This window comes from Labrus bergylta, chromosome 20 (genome assembly GCF_963930695.1).
Source record: "Labrus bergylta chromosome 20, fLabBer1.1, whole genome shotgun sequence".
NCBI lineage: Eukaryota > Metazoa > Chordata > Actinopteri > Labriformes > Labridae > Labrus > Labrus bergylta.
In genome coordinates, this window is record NC_089214.1 from 20,075,306 (window position 1) to 20,098,690 (window position 23,385).

General features: G+C 41.0%; 1 protein-coding gene across 3 annotated transcripts in view; it reads right to left on the reverse strand.

The window, feature by feature from the left end:
• Positions 1 to 23,385, reverse strand: part of tpk1 (thiamin pyrophosphokinase 1) — a 50,122-nt gene that overhangs the window by 25,808 nt on the left and 929 nt on the right. For all 3 annotated transcript variants that reach the window (XM_020630982.3, XM_020630983.3, XM_065948757.1), the window contains 5 exons: positions 22,577 to 22,666; positions 18,792 to 18,866; positions 11,362 to 11,431; positions 6,364 to 6,436; positions 3,782 to 3,877 (listed from right to left, as the gene is read on the reverse strand). In XM_020630982.3, the coding sequence (XP_020486638.1) occupies positions 3,782 to 3,877; positions 6,364 to 6,436; positions 11,362 to 11,431; positions 18,792 to 18,866; positions 22,577 to 22,619 (357 nt within the window). In that variant the 5' untranslated portion in view covers positions 22,620 to 22,666. The remainder of the gene's footprint in view (positions 1 to 3,781; positions 3,878 to 6,363; positions 6,437 to 11,361; positions 11,432 to 18,791; positions 18,867 to 22,576; positions 22,667 to 23,385) is intronic.

Here is a 23,385-nt window from a genome sequence, read left to right on the forward strand (position 1 = left end):
TAAAGTTTGAGCCATCACTTAAGTACAATATCTACAGCTCTCAGCAGTTCCATCCTTACACAAACTCCCTGAGCAGTCAAGCACCCGAGCTGACAGCTTTAAAACCCAACAGAGAGAAGAGGGCAGAGGTGCTGTCAGAGGGTGACGACTGACAGTAACACCAGCACCCAAAACCAACAAAATACCATCAATCACACTCACATCAATGTTTTCACTTCACTCATACACTGCAGATTAACAGTAACTTCATTACCTTTGACTATTGTTTTTCTACAGCCTTACTAGGACGATACACACTCGCAGCCAATGATATACAGTACGGGTAAGACAAAATATTGATTTTAAAATATGTCTTGAATCGGACTTTTCTGATACAAGTATGAAATTGCTGCAAACATGGTGCTCTAAACTAATTTCCCTGCAAATTTGACTCACAGTGTCACCACTTCATGACTCCTCAGGGTGTCGGTGATGACATGAATGAGGGTAACTTTACTGAAGTTGATTAGTCAAAAGAGAAGTAAAGCGGGATAACAGAAGGTGAAAATAGTGGGATAATGTCCGACAGGAGAGAAAAGAAGTTGAGAGATAAAGCGTGATAAGATGTGAAACTGACACCAAATTGAAGAGGAACACATGAATCCTTTTGCCCTTTTGTTCTTTAGTTAAACCTTCATCATTATGTTTCATCATGATTGCCTCAAAATATATAAATATGTACCAAATGGCTGTATTGTGATGGTATTGTTATCATAGACCAAGTTTCTTATCATATTGTGTTGGTGATTCCCTCTCCTGATATACAGATATACATTCAAGTAGAGTCACTTCTCAGGTTAACATTTTGAACTTACTCTAAACATATGAGCTACTTCACAAGATGTGTGAGAATCATCTCACTATGTGAAAGCATGTAAATAAATTCTCCTATTTCACCGTTTTTATGCTCTCGATGCGAGGCAAATTCTGTCTGTGTTGGTTCGGTGCTCAGGCATTCTGGTGGAGTTTGAGATTGGGCGAGTTTAAAGCAGCAGGACTGTCATCTCGTGCGACGGGTTGGCTCATTGATACTGAAGCTGTGATTGGCTTTAGAACAATAGAGGTATATTGCTCAGAAGCAAAATCTCAATCTGACCTTCAAAACACAAAAACCTGCCAAACATGTCTTTAAGGTGTAATCTACATATGGACCTTTTTAAATCACTGAAGACATCTTCCAAATTCATCTCAGATGGCCTCTTCAAGTTTCTTTTTGCTTTACAAGAACTTTTTGTTAAAAACAAGAAAACCCCTGACACGACCAAAGCTGCTTCCAGAGGGAGTGAGGGGGGCGGGGGGGGGGGGGAATCAAACACAGAGTGAATAGTGTCAGTGAAGGGGATCTGTCGGTTAAACATTCACAGCGAGTCGCCAAAGGACAGAGGACAAAAAGGCTCAAAGTAAAGAAAACTGAAAGAAAAAAAACAACAAAATGCATTGAGTGGAGAAAAATAAGTGTATTGTGTTTCAGCTTCCAATGACACAGTGGCTTGCTCTATCTTACCGCTTTGGATCAAACCTCTGTTGTGTTGGCTACGCATATCAAACTCTGTAAAACAGTTTGGGATTCTTATTTGTTCCTCTTTAAGTTTGTTTACTTAGAAAAACAACAAGCAGGGCAAGGAGAATCTGAAATGAATACTATTCAACAGGCTTGCACCGCAGATCAGACTGTTCATGCTCTGATTGGCTGAGAAACAGATAAGAGAAAACAGTGGTGCTAATCATGCTTGCAACGGTGAAGCAAGACAAGAAGCTCACTAGACAACAGAAATACACACACACTAATAAACACAACTTCAACAAGTACACACGTTTTGGATTTTAAACCATCGCTATCTCACACACACACACGCACACACACACTAGCAAAGTACACACACACAGACTCACTTTTAAATGCATGCTTTATACACACAAACAATCACATACTCATCCACCCACCATAATCCTCTGATACCATTCTTTGTGACTTTGCCAAACATAATACAAGATAAATTCTCCAAATCGATGGCTAAGCTGTGTGGAGGAAAACATCGGGGGGCTACTGTGTTGAATCTTAAACAGCACAAACAGGAACACAATACTCTGTATCCTGCTAAATGCCCGGTGATTATTTCATCTATGTTCCCACTGTAATTAAACAGGAGACAAGTGGGTGGGAATAAGTGCGGGTGAGCAAATGACAAAATGACAAGGCAGGTTCAGAAATTGGATTCACTTTTTGATTTCACACTTGCAGAAAACCCCTGATGTTTCTAGGACGAGCTGTATGTGTGAACGCAGACATCCACATTTTTCACTCAGATTTCAGTCAGAAGTCAGAGGGAACTGATGTGAGGACGCTGTAGGATAGTCTCCAGAGAATTCACCTCGAGCAAGTGGGAGAGGATGGTGACGTTTATATCCTGTGACCGGTGTACTGTGCATAGACTTTATGAACAAGACCGCTAAGATCTCCATGCACGTAATTAAACGGCTGCATTATGTTTCCTGTTCTCCAGGATGTTCTTCTCCACTCTTTTGTTCATACTGGGATTTTGTTGAACTACATCTAGCATTGATATAAAGGCAAATATTCTCATTATAGCATCATAGCAGACACTGTTGCTTCGTCCGCTACTTCTACATCTGTTTTTTTTTTTTTTTTTTACCTCAGGAGACCCCCCCGCCACCCCCCCCCCCCCGCCACCTGTCTGACAGGGATAGTCTCCAGCTGTGAGGAGCATATATGAACAGCCAGGTCAGGCGAATCTCCGGAGCAGTCCTCATGAAGTTATCTAGATATTTTCAGGAGTTCACATAGATAAATAGCTATACAGAACAACATGAAAACCAGATGCATTCAGGGTAATTCCGCTGACATTTTTCAATCAGAATAGAAATGGAGTCAATCTCTGGATCATATCACCGTGTGTCTGACTCTGCAGCAGCTGGCAGGGCACAAGGGCTTTGCTCCAGCTGGCTCATATCCAAATTTTGGATAAAAAAAATGTAAGGGAATGCTTAAACACTTTCAAGATCACACCAAAATTAATATATTAGATATTAATTCCAGCAAACCACTTTTGCTTTGCATTTTATGTGTAGGTGTAAACACGGCTCAGGGAATGTTCAGTGTGCATGCATGTTTGTTTTTTCCCCCTGCAGCACACTGTTTCGTATTCATACACCCACAAACACTCACACCTCGCATCTGCCCACAGTCAACCACAGTCCAACTCTATTGACCTCTGAGCAACTCATCCTCAGTATCTAAGGACTGATTTCCTCGCTTAGGGGCATTTAACTCTCAAAGGCAGAGTGAGAGGAGAGCTTTACTTGTCCAAACTTATGCCTTGAAAATCACTACTCTGCTGCAAACACCCCTCCAGACCTGTCAATTTTTCTTCTTCCGGCTTTTAAGAAACAAACTGTATACAAAGTGTTAATGTGAGAGTGAAGTTACCTTTGGAGAGAGCCAGGTGAGTTGCTTCTCCCCTGCTCTAGTGTTGAGATGTGCTAACCTCACAGCCTCCTGGCTAAAGCGTCATATTTTGTTATTTTATTGCACAACCCCAGAGAAGTTATTTTAAAGTTGTAATTCGTTATTGTTGTGTGGAAAATGATATAGTGAGGGTGCTACGAGAGTTGAAAATGGCTGTTTTCACATCTACCATTCATTTGGCAGTAAAAATATCAGACAATATTTTCATAAATATATGAATCAAAATGAGAGCTTCATTTGTAGCTGATTTCTTACCTGTAGCTGCTGCCTCTTAATTTCCTCCAGCATGATTGCAAGACACTTAGTGAAGTCTGTATGATCCTGGTCTGCTGTTTCCATCAGCTTGCATCCCTATGTACAAACACAAACACAGGCAACAAAACACAATCAGATAGATGTACACATACACAGATAGTGGAACAAAACACCCAGGCCCAGATAAAGGATGGAGGGATAACACAGCACAGAAACACGGAGTGAGATAGAGGGATGGAGAGAGGTATAAATCAGTGTTTTAGTCTTGTCTCGCTGTCTGTGGGCTGTGTTCCTGAATAATGAAAAGGCTCCAGTCAGTGGCCTTAAAAGTACAGCAGGTAAACAACCACACTCCGGCTTTCTCTGCCCCCGTCTCCTTCTTTATCCACGCACTTTGACTTTCCTCCTAAAAAACACAAACTTCCCTATCTCACTCTCGCACACACACACACAGAGTGCAGTCAGCTCTGAAAAAACTTGTTTCGCTGTGCTCCGTTTGATCCCATCCATCCTCTACCCTCCCTCCATCTTTGCCTCCTCTTGTCTCTCTCGCTCCCCTGTGGATGCTTTTCTGTTCTCTCCCTTCCATTTATGCAGAATTATTCACCGTTTCTGACAAATCTCTGAGGGAACGCCTCAAACTTTCCCATTGTTCTGCTCCTAAAGCATCACCATAAAAGTCGGTTCTGTCTCATGGAAATAAAAGTCATGCTCAGTTTTTTTTTGTAGGCAACCTGTGATATTTGTGAAAAGGGACTAATATTACAGGCGGTGCAGAGAGAAGGGGAAAAGGGGGGGGAGGGGGGTAATGGCTGAAGCCAACCCATATCTCTGTATGCAGGTGTGTGATCATGTGTGTGTGCATGGTGTAGTATTAGATCCGCATTTCAGTGTGTATCGGAGGGGGTCTTATCACAGTAACTCAAAGGTTGCACAGGCACTACGTTTTCTTTTTCTCTAAGCCTCAGAGTCTAAGGTGTGTTTATGTGACACCTTACCCTCCATTTATTATGTGTTGAACCAAGCTTCAACCCTCAAGCGTTGTGCTTGGATGTTTTGCTCATCATAAAAAGTCCACTTCAAAGGAGAATTAGCATTTTTTGTTCTCATGACCTTGGAGAGTTTAGTCAAAAATATGCCTACATGGTGCAGTCTTTTGTACAGCTGGGGACACAGGGAGGAAGGACTGTGACGCAGGCTGCTAAAACTGCATCTTCAGCGTTTACATATAATAAAGGTAGAATAGATTTACATGCCATGATAAAAAGTATTTCGAATATACAAGGAGAACTGTTTGCCTTGAAAAAATGCACATTGCAGATCACCTTATGAATGTGCAGTCTTGAAAACGAACACTGTTTCCGACATCTTGGACACTTACAGTAAGACCCAACAATGACAGCTCACTGTCTCAAGTGCATGACATTAAAGTGCATTAAAGTGTTTCCTACTCATATTGCAACGGGCTTTTAGCTTTTACTGCTAATACTACATGTACTTTCACCATTATCACTGACATTGTAGCTATAAATCTATCTTATTCATTGTTGTTGTCACACTGTCTGTCCCTATCCTTCTCCTTCTTCTTTCATCTCCCTCTATCCCACTTTCCAAGTCAGACACAGTTCTGCAGATGTCTGTTCAACATGAGTCTGGTTCTGTTCGAGCTTTCTGCCTCTTGAGGGCAGTTTCCCCTTGTCACTTTAACTTAGCTAAATGTTCCTAATGGTGCTCATGATGAATCAATGTTTGGTCTTTGTAGCTAATATAACAAAGAGTAAGGTCTCTCACCTGATCTTTTGTAAAGTGTCTCGAGATAACATTTGTTATGAATTGGCGCTATACAAATAAAGATTGATTGATTGTATGAAGTCACTATATAAATCGTTGATTCGTTTTGGTCATAACATGAATCAAACTAACCTAAGTGACTCAATTCTGCTTAAAAGGGCAGGTGCACCAACACCTGGGACAGTGCTATTTTCTGTGCCAGAACATAGCCTTCCTTTTTTTAGACTGGCTTTGGGCCCAGTAATGTATTTTCTTCCATTGTGCCCAAAGTACAGGCAAAAAAACAAGCAAAAATACAAGCAGCTGATGATTGAGTGATTCTAAATGCATCTTGGAGAGCTCTGAGGGTTGACGTCGAGTCAGACTGCACGGTCATCCCCACTTTGATGACTCAGTCTGCAAGTTCTTTTCACTGCAGGGGGAAAGTCCTGGAGAGTCAAAAGAGCCACGTATCCCCAGCCCACTCCTCAGCTCTGTGTCCCTGACACACCACCTACACTCACAAAGCATGTTCCCTCAAACTCAAGCTGAGTTGACGGTTAATCTCCAGTTGAGTTCCTGAGAGTTTAATTCGATGAATGTATGACAGCTTCATCATTTTGGCAGAACAGATTTATTTGCATCCCATTGGAGTCAGTCATCTAGCGATTACTATAACTGCCTCATATATTCACTTTTTCCCCCTCAATCGTTATCTTTTTTTTTGTTAGTAAGTTATATTTCTTATTGTTTATACTGTATGTGTGGGTTTGTCCCTGTGTGTACACCTGCAAGTCAAACGTTTCACTCACCTTGTCTGTAAAGAAAGCCTTGACCTCAGCAGTAATGGAATCAAAATCCCCACTGATGTAGTCGGGGAGAAAGCTGGATGTGAGGATAGACAGAGAGGATGAGTGACAGAGGGAGACGGTTACAACCCCAAGAAAGACAGACAGACAGAAAGAGAGAGAGAGAGAGGGGACATCGTGTCAGCTCTTTGATCTGTGCAGCGAGGGAGACGAGTGACGGCACCCGGGGAAGGCGAAGAGACACGGAGACTGACAGGGTGATTCTCTGTTGCACTGAGGCTGCCCCGTTTTCACACACGTGTTGACTGCAGATATACAAAGATTGATGTACACACACACACACACACACACACACACACACACACACACACACACACACACACACACACACACACACACACACACACACACACACACACACACACACACACACACACACACACACACACACACACACACACACACACGTTGAAACAGATAATCACCATGAAGGTATATTTTATCACACATACTCACACACACAAACAGTGCATGAGGTACCTGTTCATCAAATATTACCTGTTGTATTACACTGAGGATTCCTTATAAGAGCAGAGTATCGGTTTGCATAATGTAGGTCTCACTGCAATCTAAAGTTTTGACATGTGCTCAATCAGTGCAGAATACTGTAAAAATGACAAGTGAAACTAGGCTGTATGAATAATTTATGTGTATATTTTGAATTTGGGGTTATTTATTTTGACTTCTGAAGTGGGTTAGTGCACAAAGTGAGAAAAAAACACATGCAGACGTGTGTTACGGTAAGTTTGAATGTGTAAACATCAGTCCATTAGGGTCTGGTTTCAGAGGAGCAAACAGGGTAAAATGTAAAGATGTATACATTTGTATGAGCGGCAGTGCTTGCAGTTAATATGCTAAATATTATTTCTAATAGAAGTTTTAAAGTTCTGAGGTGCTTGAAGGATGCATATGGATTCATTTGCAGGTTTATGACTCATCTAATCCAGAATTGCAGAACATGGCACAATAATCACACAATATAGAAATACAGACAACTGGTGTTAACAACATGAACATGGAGAAAATGAGATGTTAACACATGCAATTAAGTGGATAACTGTACAACTAATAGAGATGAAGTTTGGGAATATTAGTGCATGGGCTCAGCATTCTGAAAGCAAACATCCCTGTGTATTTAATTCATCCAAATATAACTAAATATAACTGTGTTTTGAGGAAACTTGCATTCCCATGGCGTAGGAATTAACGAGGTCTGTTACAGAGATCAGTGAAAACAGGCCAAAAAAATAATCTCACAGCAAAGTCTGAGTGTTGCATTGCTGTCAGAGAGAGACAGATAGCTCTCCGTGTGTGTGTGTGTGTGTGTGTGTGTGTGTGTGTGTGTGTGTGTGTGGAGCAGGACCACGCAGAGATGTGGTTGCCGCTATCTGGAGGCATTAACAGGTCTGACATTACGATTTCATGGCTGGTTGGGTTGTCTGCTTGTTTGTGTTAGCGTATGTGTTTGCGGTGTGTTTGTTTATCTGTGTGTGTGTGTGTGTGGTTACTCTGTAAGAGGCGAGAGCGATGTTCCGGTTGGTTGAAGAAGGAGATACAGAAGGATTATTCCCTCCCTCTCCGTCGCGGCATTCCCATTTACACCAGCAAGATACAACAAGACAAACAGAGCAGCAAATGTAGACAAACACACACCGCGCGCGCGCGCGCCCACACACACACACACACACACACACACACACACACACACACACACACACACACACACACACACACACACACACACACACACACACACACACACACACACACACACACACACACACACACACACACACACACACACACACACACACACACACACACACACACACACACACACACACACTTTCGACAAAAGCATGCATACAGACAATCAAATGCAACCCAAACAGTGGCAAAAAAAAAAAAGAAGCGATTTAATCCAGGTACACATCTTCTTTGCAGAAACAAAACACATTCACAGGCAGAAAATAAGTACAAACACAAAGAGACACACATAAAATATGCACATAAGTTTGAAAATAAGTATAAAATCTACTCTACACTATAAAACATCTTCACCCAAAAGTAACCTCTATGTGACAAACAGGATGAGATGTGACTTTGGGCCTGATCACTGCTTTGCGCACACACACACACACACACACACACACACACACACACACACACACACACACACACACACACTCACACTCTCTCACACACACACACACACACACTCACACTGGGCACACACACATCTTGTTGTGACCCGTGTGCATGACTCTATCGGCTGATAGTAATTGACCAGGCGCAATTCTAAATTCTTTATTCATTGGTGTGTGTGTGTGTGTGTGTGTGTGTGTGTGTGTCTGTGGGTGTGTGTGTGGGTGGGGCCATCTATGCTGTTTGCGTGTGTGTTATTTTGTCGGCGTGTTGTGTGTGTGTGACAGTCTTCACTTCCACATTAATATTAACTGACACTTTAATTTGGATGGGAAATAGAGCATTTTACCGCCGGTTTGTCTGAGGATCGGGTGGTGGCGGCGGTGGCTGTGTGCTCTTTGCCTGTGTGTACGTGTTCAACCTGCTTGTTGTGTCTCCCCCTTTGCATCCTCATCACCTGTTTTTGTCCACTAATAAACAGCTCTCCTTCACATGCTTTCTCCTTCTTCAGACCCGCGTCCAATCTAGTCTCATTTCCACTCTGCCATGCATTCTTTTCTGTGTAACTACGGCAACTTCCTTCAAAGTAACCATCTCATTAAGATAAAATAAACAGGATATTTCTATTTCTGACTGATCCATCCACATGAACACTGTTGTGTTGTTTTCAATCCTTCCCTCATAGCTCTCATAGTCTTCTGATCTCCTAATTGAACTTTCCATCACTTGTGGAGATGTGGCTCTGATTACTCCTCTCATCTCCCAATCAGAGATGGAGAGCTGGTGGAGGGGCGGGGAGTTATCTTTGATGACATCAATAACAACCACGATACAAAAAAAAAGAGTCAAACAAAGAACTATGACATGTGGAGGTCTCAGACTCTTCAAAACACTGAACTGACTGAACACAAAGATAAATTTGGAAAGGAATTCTGAACATGAGACATCTGATTTTTCACTGGCCTTTACTCCAACATCAACATTCATGTTTGCATGCACAGAACACTCTACACATTGTGTGTGTGTGTGTGTGTGTGTGTGTGTGTGTGTGTGTGTGTGTGTGTGTGTGTGTGTGTGTGTGTGTGTGTGTGTGAGAGTTAGACAAAACCAGCACATGAACTCCTGACGAGAGCTCGAACAGGTACTGGCATTATTTAAAGACTTGAGTCTACACACCAGAAGCTGTTTCAAATTACATTTAATGAAATGTATCACCACATGTGACGTTTTCAGGCCCCAGCCCTTCATCAGACGTGAAACAAAGCGTCACATGTGGTGACAAATTCCAGAATTTAAAGACTAAAAATCCTCACACACTAAAGTTTGTCTGTCTGTTGAGTATAAAAAATAAAAAGTGCAAAGAAGTAAGTGAAACATCCGATTACAGACAAATAGAGAGGCTGTCAGAGAGAACTCTTCGGCACTATGTCTTATAAAATAAGTCACCTGGCTCTTGACACCTTGATTTGCTTAGTCTGCCGCCAGTATCCTCTCCAAACCCAACTGCTTACGAAGTGCTGACACAACTGTGAGCTGAAACGCTCTTCCATGTACAAAACTTCTGCATCGACGACTACCTCTACACGTACAGTCGCAGATATAAGGACGCACTCATCGAACATTTCAAAAAACTCCTGCTGTGTTTAATTATCTTATGCCACAGTGAGCACCGTCCTGTCCCCTGTTCATCTATCTCTTGACTTCTTATCCTCTCACAGGATTTGATTACATGCATGAAATAAGACAAAATGGACTTTTCATGTAGAAATGACACAGGGTTAGATTTACTAGAAAACCAAAAGGGGATCAGCTCTGACAAAAGTCTTCATAAAAACATTTGAAGTCTGATATCTAATGGTGATAATTTATGGTTATTAGTTCATTTAATTTGATTCAAGGCTGAAAAGTGTTCATATAGGTAATTTAAGTTTTACAGGTTTTGTTGGGTGTCACAAGCTTATTGCCTTTAACCTGCTTCTTTCTGATGATAAAGCAACATCACACCAGAGGGAGTGGTGTACTCTGTATCATCATTTTCACATGCTCTAGTTTCTTTTTCTAGGTTTAGAAGTAACTGGTGACTAGTTCTTTTGTATTGTGCACATTCATTTGTGACAAGTATTTTGACATGGCTGCTGTTTTATCATTGACCACATCTCCAACAATCGGTGTCCGTATAGGTGTCCACCATTCGCTGTCCTTAACAATCTCTCTGCTCTGCATGTGTTCACACCGACTGAGGGGCTTATCCATGTGTCCAGTGTTGTCCCTGAACGTGCAGGTGACCATTTTACCCAGAGTTGCTGAGCACTGTGTGCACAAAATCAGATATACGTAACTCAGCCTGCACCCGACATGGAATGCATCCGGTATTCTTTTTGAAGTAAAAGCCAGATCTGTTATTTACTATGGCCTAACTACCTGCGTTTTCACAAAATGCCTTTTATTCTGAAGAAGAACATGCAGACAGTCAGACATGAAACACCACATCCATTATCCCACCCTGACCAAACACACTGATGTTCACTATCTGGGTGTTAATGTGAAAGCCTCCACACTTCAGGGACACAGTAACCCCATCTCTGTCCTGACAGCACTCCTCCATTAGACACACACATTTTCTCACACACACATACATACACACGAATGCACGCACGCACGCACCTATCAAACCAAAAAGAGCTGTTGAAAGCATTGTACAGTTTTGCAGTATCATCACTAACATCATCTTACTCAAACTCAACAGCATGCACAGAGGACGACGTGTTAGTGGAAACAAAAAGTGCACCAGCTCACCTGTCTCTGGCTCCAGCAGTGATGTCATAGAGATGATTGGCAGCTCCATCAGCACATGCTCTCAGGAGAGCTACAGAAAGATAGACACGTGGATACTTTAGCCTGTGTGTTAATTTAGACCTCCGTTAGGTACTTTGAATATAACTGTGAAGTTCCATTTCTGCATTTGAGAAGATACGGCCCCTTTGGAGTGAAATCAGTACTGATCCCTCCATATGACCGGCGAAAGCAAGCAAGACCTTCAGTTAAACGATTGATTATCTCCATATAGTAAATGTTTTATGTCTGTAACCTATTGTCCTCCAAGCCAGCAGCCAGGTTGACTTGTGGCCTCTTCTCATTGTCATTCCCTCTTTCCCGATTCTACACTCTATTAATTGTCCTGTCAAAGGCAAAGCCCAAAAAAACAGACTTGTTCAAAAAAAATTCATTGCAGAGGCTTGTTCAAAAAAAGAAACTCATGTTTTTGAGAAGTTATTTTCAAGAAGAAGTCTCTTACAGAAAGAGTAATGTTATACACTGACATAGAAAAATGTACGTTCAGCAGAATGAGCGATGGTAGTTTCGCAAAATAGAAATACTTACTCCAAAAAACCCATCAGCCTTTTCTGATTGTGGTTGAACAATTTAAGTGGAAGCAGAATGAACAGTAAGTGACAGAGTGCTTTTCTGTCCTTTTAAAACAGACATTCAAGTGGTTCTTTGCTTTTTAAAATAATACACTAAATAAGATGCAAACTACTTGCAAATGTATGCTCTTTCACGTCCTCTATTCTATTCAATTTGAACAAGCTGCATGCTATTTGAGGGTGCTGTGATGCACACAGAGGTAAAAAAAAAAAAAAGGAACTTTCTCCAGCACCCTGGTTAAATCTAACTCTGCCCCAAAGAGACGGGAAACTGTGGTGCGCTTGTTTTTAGTTTTCTGTCCCCTCATCAGTTTTCTTTGTTCCACTGTGTCCATTCCCCAAACCCATTAGTGATGGTTCACATGCCTGTAGGCAAATTGTGTGGTTGCAAAAAATAACAAGAAACGGTGTAAGAGAAAAATCTCTTGTCACAGCTGTCTACTACACATGTGATCAAGTCCAGACTCAGAGTCTAGGGTAACACATTATAAGAAAAAACTTAAATTTCACTCCCCACTGTTCTACACACTCACTCCCCTCTTTGTTCTGACCAGTTAAGATGCTGTGTTGCCTTCAGAACAGACTGACTTCATAGCGTCAGACCTTTTAGACAGTGGCTTTCTTGTAGAAACTTGTAATCTTTGCCGATGTACTGCTGATGAAACTCAACATACCAAGCGTTGATTCAACAATGTACAGTAGCACCTCTATTGAGATGTTAACATTTTACACATTTCTCCTCCTCAGGGTTCACACGGTCAGGACAAAAGTAAGTTCATGGTTTAACTTGCATTACTTCCATCTTCACTGATATTATCTCTAAAAATCACACTGCTATCATAATGACCGTCAAATCTTGGAGTCACACCTAACCTACATGCATTCATTCAAATACCCAATCGCTCTTACATTTGCTAAAGTAGACTAAATAAGCATGAATGATTATTCATATAGAGAGGGGTATCCTTCTTCAACTATCCGTGCCCTGAATGCTTACAAAGTGAACATTGCAGACCAATTTGCATCGATGTATACTCAAGGTAACGTTTCTCTTCATAACCCCAGCCACATGCTGATGTTGATGTTTCACGTCAAGAAATGATTGCAATGTAAATGACTCATTATCTCCGACGGAGTGCAAAAGGCTGAGAAACTTTACAAAAGACAACTTCTGTACAAAACAGACAATCAGCTGACAAGCCTCCTGATGGCAGGCTATCAGTCAGTATAAACATCTGACAGTATAAACATCTTCAGACTGTCAATCATTTATAAAACTATGTTTCTATGGCATGCTCTTAAAACGCACACAGACACACAGCTCCAGTGAAATACAGACATCTAATGTATTTCTATAAAGTGCCTCTCAAGTAGGCGGCCATGTTTCAAAATCACCAACCTACTTTTCAATTATTTGCCATATTCCTTTCCTTGCAATATGTTTTCTTGTAAGAAGAGTTTTCATAAATATCAATGACAGATATATACTTTATGTACATCAAAACATCTGCTCACATGAAGTCAAACTGCCAATCATTTACAATTCTGTGATACAATGCCAGCCTTTGCTGCCGTGTTTTAGTGCAGCCTTCCACCTTATCAGTTAATTTATTGAACATGTGAAGATAATACAAACACAAAATAAAAGGAAAAAAAACAAAAAAATAACAAAACTGGATCCTCAGAATCCATAGCAACAAATATAAACTCAAATATTATAGTTCATGTTCAAAAGGGAGAGGAAGAAGTTAAAAACTTTTCTGGTCCTACCCCTTCTTATTTTTGTGCATTATTCACAGAAAAGAAAAACGTTTTCATCTATCAGTGTATGATGTTGGCCTTGTTGGCCAAAACAAGTTAAGTTTTTAGACAAAACAACAACAAAATAATGGGAACAGATTAACCAAGACCATCAGCCAAGAAATAACCAAATAGAAAACAGAATAACGGAAAATCACTGCTCCAGCTCATACCTATTCAATATTTTATTCCTGAAGAGTTTTTTTTAGTTTAAATATACTGTTGCATTTTTTCAGCTCGTCATCATAGTTGTTCCACAGACTAACACCCTTAGTTGTTATACAGTAAAGTTTTGCATTAGTTCTGATTGGTGGTTATGTACCTGTATATTAACAACCCCTGATAAAAGAGCTAACATCTGGAGAAATGATAGCTATTTTCTATGAAACAATTCAGACTCAGTGGGAATTCTGGGCAATGAGCAGTGACACATCACTCAGTGAAATCCATATTTTTACCAACTATAGGTTTATTGTTAACTCTTCAGTAAAGAGCCTAAACTGATTTTTTTCTCAACGCTGAAGACACAGTCAGCGTTTAATTAACCGAAATGATGACTGTTTGAAGTACACATTCAACACCCTAACTGACTCCGTCTCCTCTCACTCATCCGAGCACTTGAGTTTAAACAACAAACCACAATCAGAGACGTGGATGTTCTATGAATCCTGACTGTGAGCTGAGTGGGGACAGCAGAGGCGGTCAGAGGCGATGACCTTGTAAGTTAACTAGCCTGTAATCCCTCCCTGCATGCTTCACATCCTCCTCACTCCTGTCACTCACTGTGCTGTGTGATAGATACATACGGCGGGCAGGAGATAATGCACTTCCACACACAGCACTAAACCTGTCATTTCCCTGCTTTTTAATCATATATTTCACTGTTGAACTCGATGTAGAAAAGATGCATGTCCACGTTCCATGCACACACTACTGTGGGGTATATTCTTTTCTATGGTGAGACGGTATTGATGAGGTTAGTGGGGAGGATTAATGCCTGTCAGGTTGGAGCTTTGGTGCAGTACAGTAGAGGGCAAACAACCACAGAAAGCGGTGAAAATATTATTATCCTTATTATGATGCCCAGACAGCCTCCCTTCATCTAACAGTCCACCTTTACCCCCCTCCATCTGTCACCGTCTCCTGATCCACCCGGCTCTCTGCACCTTGCTTTGAATTTGATTGATTTCCTGCAGAAAACATCTTATTTTCTTTCTCTCTCTCTCTATCTCCTCAATTACTATTTATTCATGGACCCTTTCAATGCCTTGTTAAGCTCGGTGGCCAAAATGTGTCTATGATCTCTTTGAATCAATCCTTGCTTATAGCTTCAGATATAGAATTATACACAAACCTATTCTTAAATGCAGAAGTTCAGGAAGTGTATAGCCTTGTTTGCAAGGTTGCTACACGACTAGCTCATGGGTAATGTTCATAAACTTTGTCTTTGGCAAGCTGCTCTATCAACAAATTATTCAGGCTTTTGTTTTTACTCTAAAGAGAGAGAAATGCCTCCTCTGACTGCTTTATCGATTCCCTTGTTTGTGTTACATTGAGCAAAGGAAGGATTTGTGAGTAATTAATGAGTGGCTTATTCAGTAGACGAGTTAGTTGGTAACTGACTAGATTTAGGGAGTGGGTTACTGATGGACCAGATGAGTGAGACTTCACACTCTGCACCTGTAAATGAGTTTCTCTTTGATCAGTGTTGTGCTCTTCTAGCTTCCCTTCACTCCCCGCTGCTCGACTTCTCCCACGGGTGATGAGGGGGCCCAGAGGCAGCACATCAGAGGACCTGGGACTGCTGCATGTCTGTATATTGCGTGTACACATGGGCACCTGGCTACACCGCCTGTAGGTGCAAAGTCATCTGGAGAGTGACAAGTTCATGGGTGCACTGACATCTGCTTATCTCATAAATAACTTTAAAAATACATGCCGTATCGAGTGCGGCATATCACATTTGCTACCAGCGTTTTTTCTTTTTTTTTTTTACCATCACGCTGCAAGAGATCTGAGATATGTGATGCACGCAGCGTCATCACTCTGTCAAAACTTCTTCAAGTCCCCATCAACACATTTAACACATAACATACACCTTCCTCAATCCTTATTATACATTAATTTTGTTGTTATTTGTAGTGTGCGCAACTTCCCATAGGATCCTCTTTACGCCTCTTGTCATACTCAAATTGAAGTTTTTAGTCGGCGCAGAAAATGTAAAGGTGAGATGATCCTGACGTAAACAGGAGATCCGATTCCCTCCTGTGTTTACTCTGCTGAGAGGGGGCAGCGTGTGTGTGTGCTGACTGACAATAAGTTAATATTTGTTTAGTCGACTTTGAAATGCATCACAATGTGTCGGAGAGAGAGAGAGAGAGAGAGAGAGAGTAATACGGCGGCAGACAGTGTGAGCAGCAGCAAGTGAAAAGAGTCTCACTGATACACTTTGCTGATCTGCTCACCGTTTGGGAGAGGATATTACACCCAAAATATCAATCTACAAGCACTGTTGAGGGTCAGGGATAGTCAGCAGGGCAATACAGAATCTCTTGCACGTTTAATATCTCCCCATGCTGGTAGCAAACGGACAATTTAAGCTGGATATTGAAAAACTGTCTTCAATTTAGATTTGGCCAGCCCAGAAAATAATACAAATGGGTTTTCAAATGCATTTCAAATCATATTACAGAAGCAATTTTCAGAAAACAAGCACTGTGATTTCAAAGGGCTATTGTGCAGATATTCAGAAAACTGGCCTCTGTCTATGCTGCATGTACAATGTTAGACATGGATGGGATTAAGCAGCAATAAATCCATTCCCATTGCATTTATTGAACTCTGAATGAATGTGTTTGAATTAATTGTTTTCTTAAGGCCCCAGACAGCCTTGTAAAATCAGACAAGGTAACTGCTTTGTCTAATGGCATTAAACAGTTCAAAGGGGAGAGACGCATGTATTACAAGCTCTTTTCTGAGTTCTGCATGCTCCAATATGAGTGTACTGCATCTTGCTTAAAAAGTTTCAGCCTCCCTTTATTCCGCCAAAAAGTCTTCTTGTCTAACCCTTTGTGAAAACGTTCTCCCCCACCTTCCCTACACTGATGGTGGCCTGCAGAGTGATTAGGCTGAGTGAAATCACCTGAGCTTAATTGGACAGAGTGAGGCCAGTTGGGTTGTTTCTTGTATAAAGCCAGACTCAGCCAGAGTCTGGGGGGAAATGTGTGTTGGTGGCAGCTTGTTGTGAGGCTGTGTTTTCTTTCAGTTTATTTAGTTGTTTTATTAGATTACCCGGGACTTTTGTTTTTGCTGTTTTGTCCTATTTTTGGTTAATAAATCAACCACCTTATTTTGAATCGATTTCTGCCTCCTGACATCTTTTTGCTCACCACCAGTGCCGAACAGCCACACTTAAATCCCAATTTTGATGTTGACTTACAATCAGTTATGTTACACCCATGCATAAGCAAGGGTTGTGCCTCAATGACAATCTTTGTAGTGAGACACATGTGCTTGCTTTTCAAACCCTGCTGTAAGCAGACAGTTTCTGGTGTCTGCAAGAGGCCCAACATTAATAAGAAACAGAGTATGTGTTGTTATTGACTGTGCTGTGACTGAAAAGTCCACATTCCGAACAAAGGAGTCCGAAGTCCAGTGAGTTTGTTTATATCGACTCTGTCTCTGCTCATCTGAGTGGACCGGGTGCTTACTGCCATTACCTGTGTGCACATTATTTACCAACCACTTATCTGTAGTGTATACACACACAAACACACACACTTGATTGTGTCTGAATGGATATGCTGCCACTTTACCTTGGGACCTTAGAATAGCTAAAAGCCAGCATTGAATGGGATTAAGCATCTGTTATGAAAACAAGTTGTACAGTTCAGTAGTTGGCTCAGTGCTATGAAAGCTGCTGACCTATGAAACAGATGAATAAACACACATAGCCGTTTTCACATATGCACTCCGGATAAAAATCTAGATATTTACAGGAGGACTTCTCCGGAGATTCTCCCGAACTAGCCGTTCACATATGCTCCTCACAGCGGGGGACTTTCCCTGTCAGAGGGGAGGGGGGGCGGGGGGGGATTTCCCGACGTAAGACGTGACGTAAATAAACAACGTGGAAGTAGCGGCCGTAGCAACAGAGTCCTCTACGTTATAATGAGAATATTTGCCTTTATATCAATGCTATGTGTAATCCAATGGAATGACGACATCCACAAAAGAGAGGAGAACAACAAACTGACCAACAGAAAACAGAATGCAGACGTTTAATTACGTGCACGGAGATCGTAGTAGTCGCGAGCAGACACTTTAGCCGGTCACTATATAAACGTCATTCTCTTTTCATTGGCTGGAATTGAAAATCTCTGGAGTATATGCTGCCGCATTCAGACATCAGCTCACTCGGATATTCTGCGGATAAAATACTAGGGGTCTGGCAGGATAAACTCCAGGTAATATCGGAGTAAAAAATGTGGCTGTCACACATACAGCTCCTCCTGGAAATCTCTGGAGTTTTTCAGGAGATTTCCGTATGTGTGAAAAGGGTTATAGAGAGCATTTAGGGAACAAGGTAGCTCTTATTTGTTCACATAAAAGAGAGCCTATGTATCAAATGAAATGACCTTGTTTCTGTTCGTCACAGATTGTCACTTCTTGATGCTTGTGTCAAATCAACGTCTCAAAAAAAAAAGCTGTGATTGCAACTGTATGAAAATAATCTTTGTTGTGATTATAATCCTTCTGAGCGCATGCATCCACAAGAACACAGAACAAAAAGGTGGAGTTGAAATGTGGAATATAGGGCACAGAGAGGGGACACTTTTACACGTTCACTGACATGGCAGCAGTAAGAGTTTCACACAATGGAGGCTACACAGACTGGTCAGCACAAGACAGGAGAATATCATTGTGTGAATACATGCTCAGTGCTTTACCAGGGCAGACAGGAATGATGTGATCCAAGGGTTTGTGATGTGGGAGATATACCTTTACTCCAGAGGACTTGTAGGTAGTCCTTATCAAGAGGCTGGTTCAGAATGATCAGACAGATCCTCTGCGTGCCTGCAACACATGACAGAGGGAGGGAAAAGTATGAATCATTCCCAGTCAGACAGAGACAGGTGATGGTGTTTAACAGCCTTGCTGTATATTTAGCCAAAAGAAACACATGACTATTGCTTGTTAAGGAAATTACTTTTGGGCAGCTGTTTGTGGCACTGGGTTCACCAAATGAAAGTTGTTGTTGAAGTTGGAATAAGTTAGAAAAATAAGCCTTTTAAATTGGTGTTCATCCATTTTAATTTTAATGAAATGAAAAAGACTGTTTCTCAGTGAGGTCAGTGAGCTGGGCTTCTCATAGTAAAGGTGGTGGATTCATCCTGGCTAAATAAAAGCCACCTTCCATTTTCAGTTTTTTCTAGCTTCAGGAGGTTTTCAGAAATTAGGTCTTCGATAAACTCACACTCATTTCAATACCTTATCCTCGATGAAACACCATCTGTAACTGAAAAACCAAACATACTGTAACAGAGGAAAGCCCCTTCCAAAACAGGAACACTTTAAGGTAACAAACCCTTCTTCTAGCGTCGTGCTTTTCAGTCAGTCATAAAGATAAAGATAAAGAGATGAAGATAAACTTTATTGATCCCCCCGTGGGGGAAATTTGTGCATTACAGCAGCTCCAGAAAAGTCATCCTGAGTCATCCCACTCAAAGCCCAATCTATCTGAATGTTAAGCATTTATTTTTCTTGTCTGTTAGAATTGTCATTTTTCTTTCTGTATGGAAGCAAAAAAAATTATAGTAGAAATCTCTGCATATATTGAAAGAGTGAAAACAATGGACCAAAGATGAAGCACAAACTCACATTCCCTGATCTTTACACTTCTTGATTTATTTTTTTCACCTTCGCTTTCTCACCATTGCTCATCCATTTTCAAACTAGTTGCCTTCTGTAGAAAAGCCACAACGCTAGACACAAGCTTTAACAACACATTTACACTATTGGATTCCAGTTTGAATCGCCACAAAAAAGGCACATCTTATAAAGGTTGAAATTCCCTATACAGTTTTCCTTATGGATGGTTAATGCAGTGGGATGCCAGTGAAAGCAACAGTGAAGAGGAAAGAAAAAGAACACACTGATGAATATGACTCACCTTGAGTCAAGAAACCTTTTCTTTTTGGAATATTTAACCTCAGGTGTAAAGAGCATTTTGGCTTGGCTGAGGAGGTGTGACGAATTAAAAAAATAAAAAAGAAGTGTCCTCTGGGTTTGTGACTTTGTTGCTGCAGCAGGCTTGATGTTGTTAAAAAGTTCACATCACTGGAGGTCATTTCCAATATGAAAGTCAACCCCAGCAGAGTGTGTTAAAAAAGGAAGAGGGAGGGAAGAGGGGATAAAGAGGAGGATGAAAAGAGAGGAGGGGTAGGTGAGGAGGAGAAAGAGAAGAGGAAGATTTGTCACTCTTGTCTCTTAATTGGCTCGGGAGTGTACAGAGAACAAAACACATATTCAACCAGGCGTGACTTTTCAGATAACCCCTCGTCACACAAACGCTCGCCTCCCCGCACACACACTGGAGGTGCACGGCCTTTTCTGCACTCTGTTCAAAGATATGTCACCTTGGGGGTCTCATAAAAGTGCTAGACAGCATAAATAGAACAAACACAACCCAAGCACCTAACCGAGCACATAGATGTTCCAGGAAAAGACATTTATGATTTAAACAGGGAAATGTAAAAAGGCTAACCATGCACACCAGGGATGTTAAAAAGCAGACATCCAGGGGCTGTTTTTTTAATCTCCTATGAGAGTTTAGATAAGCATTTTCTGCAAGAGATTAAACATAAGACGAGATAAAGATATACAGTAAACGTATGAAGTGAGAAGTGAGAAGAGTTCCCTGTATTATACAGTTTATATTAACAGTGTAGTACGGGGAATTTGAAGACTATATTTCACCTATGATAGCAAAGGATGGATTTATCAACACAATTAAATCATCAGGAGTTTGTGTGCATGCCTGCTATCCTCCCTCCCTCCCTCCCTTCTTTCCTTCCTTCCTTCCTGCATTCATTCCTTTCTTCCTTCCTGCTCCGGTCTCATCTGTAACCATTTCCATTTTGTAATTATTTGCACACCCTGTGAAATCTGTAGAATAAATCTCAGATCTGTACAGAGAGCAAACCCAAGAGCAGCTGTAATGCTAAGCTAGTGTGTTTGAGTAAAGAGCTGCTGATAGCATATTCTCAGGAGGGTGTGTCTCTAGACTGACGTTGGTCTTTGTGTGTTATTGATTTTTGAGCTGTACAAGCAGAGACGATCAACACCACCTCTGTGTCTCTGCTCCAATGAAACCCACAGGTGTTACAATGTCAAGTAAATACAAACACATGTACACAAGCAGAAGAACAATTACACTGACCTTTGGTAGTTTAACAAGATTTGAAACGATCAGTTCACTCCAATCTGTGTCTTAGGTGTAACATTTGAGTGCAGTGAGTGCACTCGCTGGAGTTACAGGAGTGACGCTGTTTGGTGGTGGCTGTCTTTTCAGCTATGACACACGCCGGCGCTGATGAAACATTGATGCTGATGCAGTAAGAGTATTCCACAACAATTGGCGTGACAAAACACTATCACAGGATAACGATGTGAACTTATGAATCATGTGTTTTGATTTTTAAGGTAGTGGAACGAGCTATCAGCTGGTCAAGAGTCACCACTTGTAATTTCACCCTCATGAAGTACAATTTCAAACCGCTTCATTTCCCACTGTTGTCTTTGAACAAAGTGAATTCATGAGATGACACAGGTTTTTTTTTTTTTATTCAGAAGCAGGACTATTTATTTTTAGAATAACATCAACGACCAAGACGCCTTCTTCAAAGTCTGTTTTTCTCAAACTGCTAACATAACAAGCAGACACATCAAACCGTGTTTCAATAAAGATTCATTATGTACGCAGCAGAACAAAAAGGGAACCGAGAACTGCATCTCATACATATACACGCTGTTGTCATGAAAGTGCAAGTGATTTGTTTTTGAGTTTGCGTTCCCCTGAGACGGTTTGTGTGTCAGAGTGAGGAGGAAGAAGCAGAGAGAGCAAAACAAGTGTGACAGTGATGTGATGGAGTGTGTGTTATGATCAGACGCAGACACATCGACCGTGTCTGTGTCTTTGTTTATGTGCCGGTGTCCCACACTCAGATGTAGCTTGTGTAGTTATCACTGTTAAGAAACTGTTAAACTGTATTAAAGTCAGCTTGTGTTCAGTTGTCATGAAAATAGAAATGAGCTGGAGAGAAAACATTTTGGTTTTTTATCTTGACTTTCAATGAGGAGCCTGATGGGCCAATATGACATGTCGGACACCTGCTACAGACACTCACTTTGAAGAGGAAAAGTGCACAGGAAGTGAGGTGGAATGAAAAAAAAAACCTGTATTCTATGGATTTCTGAACCCATTTAGCCCCGACTTGACTTTGTAAATGTACTCAGATGCCTGCTCTCCGAAATAAATGTATTCAAGAACATAACTCATCAGAAATTGCGACTCAATGTAGTTCAAACCTCCAACCAATAAGCTGTGATGCTCTGCAACATGTGCAGAAGTCAGTGCAGACAGGAAGTAAAAAACACCTCAATTTGACTGAATGATTGCAGTTCCAGTGTGTTTGCTCCAGGAGAGAGAGAGAGTGAGTGTGTGTGTGAGTATGAGTATGAGTATGAGTATGAGTGTGAGTGTGAGTGTGTGTGTGTGACATTACCTGAGGGCAGCAGACAGTCCAAAGGCGTAAACTCGTCATCCATCGCTAAAATCCAGTAGACCTCTTATCAATTAGCCGACTGACCCAGAACTGAGGAGAGAAGGACAGACACTGTTGCTATTGTTCTTGTGTTTCTCTTTTTCTATTTTAAACTCAATCTCAAGTTAATAATTCATAATAACACTAAACCTGAGCCCTGTATAAGCAGTCCATGCACAGTACTGAACTTGTTTTAAATTAATTTAGAGTTTTATTTTGAGCCTTTTGTCTTTATTATCATGCTTTTATGCATCCCTTGATTTCTTTAAGGCTCATCTTGTCTTGTGTTATGTGTTTATAGTAGGTTTCATAGAGCTGAGTGATTTCTCTGCACTTTTGCGCCTGGGAAAATTCCCCCCTTAGGACAATAAAGTATCTTATTATAATTATACTTAAGAAAAAAAACAACTCTTACATTGGATAATCTGCCATCATTAAATGTGGGGCCTCTTTGATTAAAACAAGCTTTCAATAAGATCACAAAAACAAAGCAGTGAGACAGATTTTCTTTCTCATGGGCGACTAACTGAAACAAAACATTTCCTCTGATGAAGAGGGATCAAGCCCATTAAGAAGGATTATTATTACAGTCAATCCAGTGATTTGTCACTTTCAACAACATGAATGGCTCTGACTTTGATATCACTAACAAACTAAAGAGAGAAAGGCTGGACACCCACCACTGCTTTACATCTAAATAACATCGAAAAGTAACTCTTAGTCTTTATTAGTTTAACTTAAAATGAGATCTTCACAGCTTCTCCTAACTT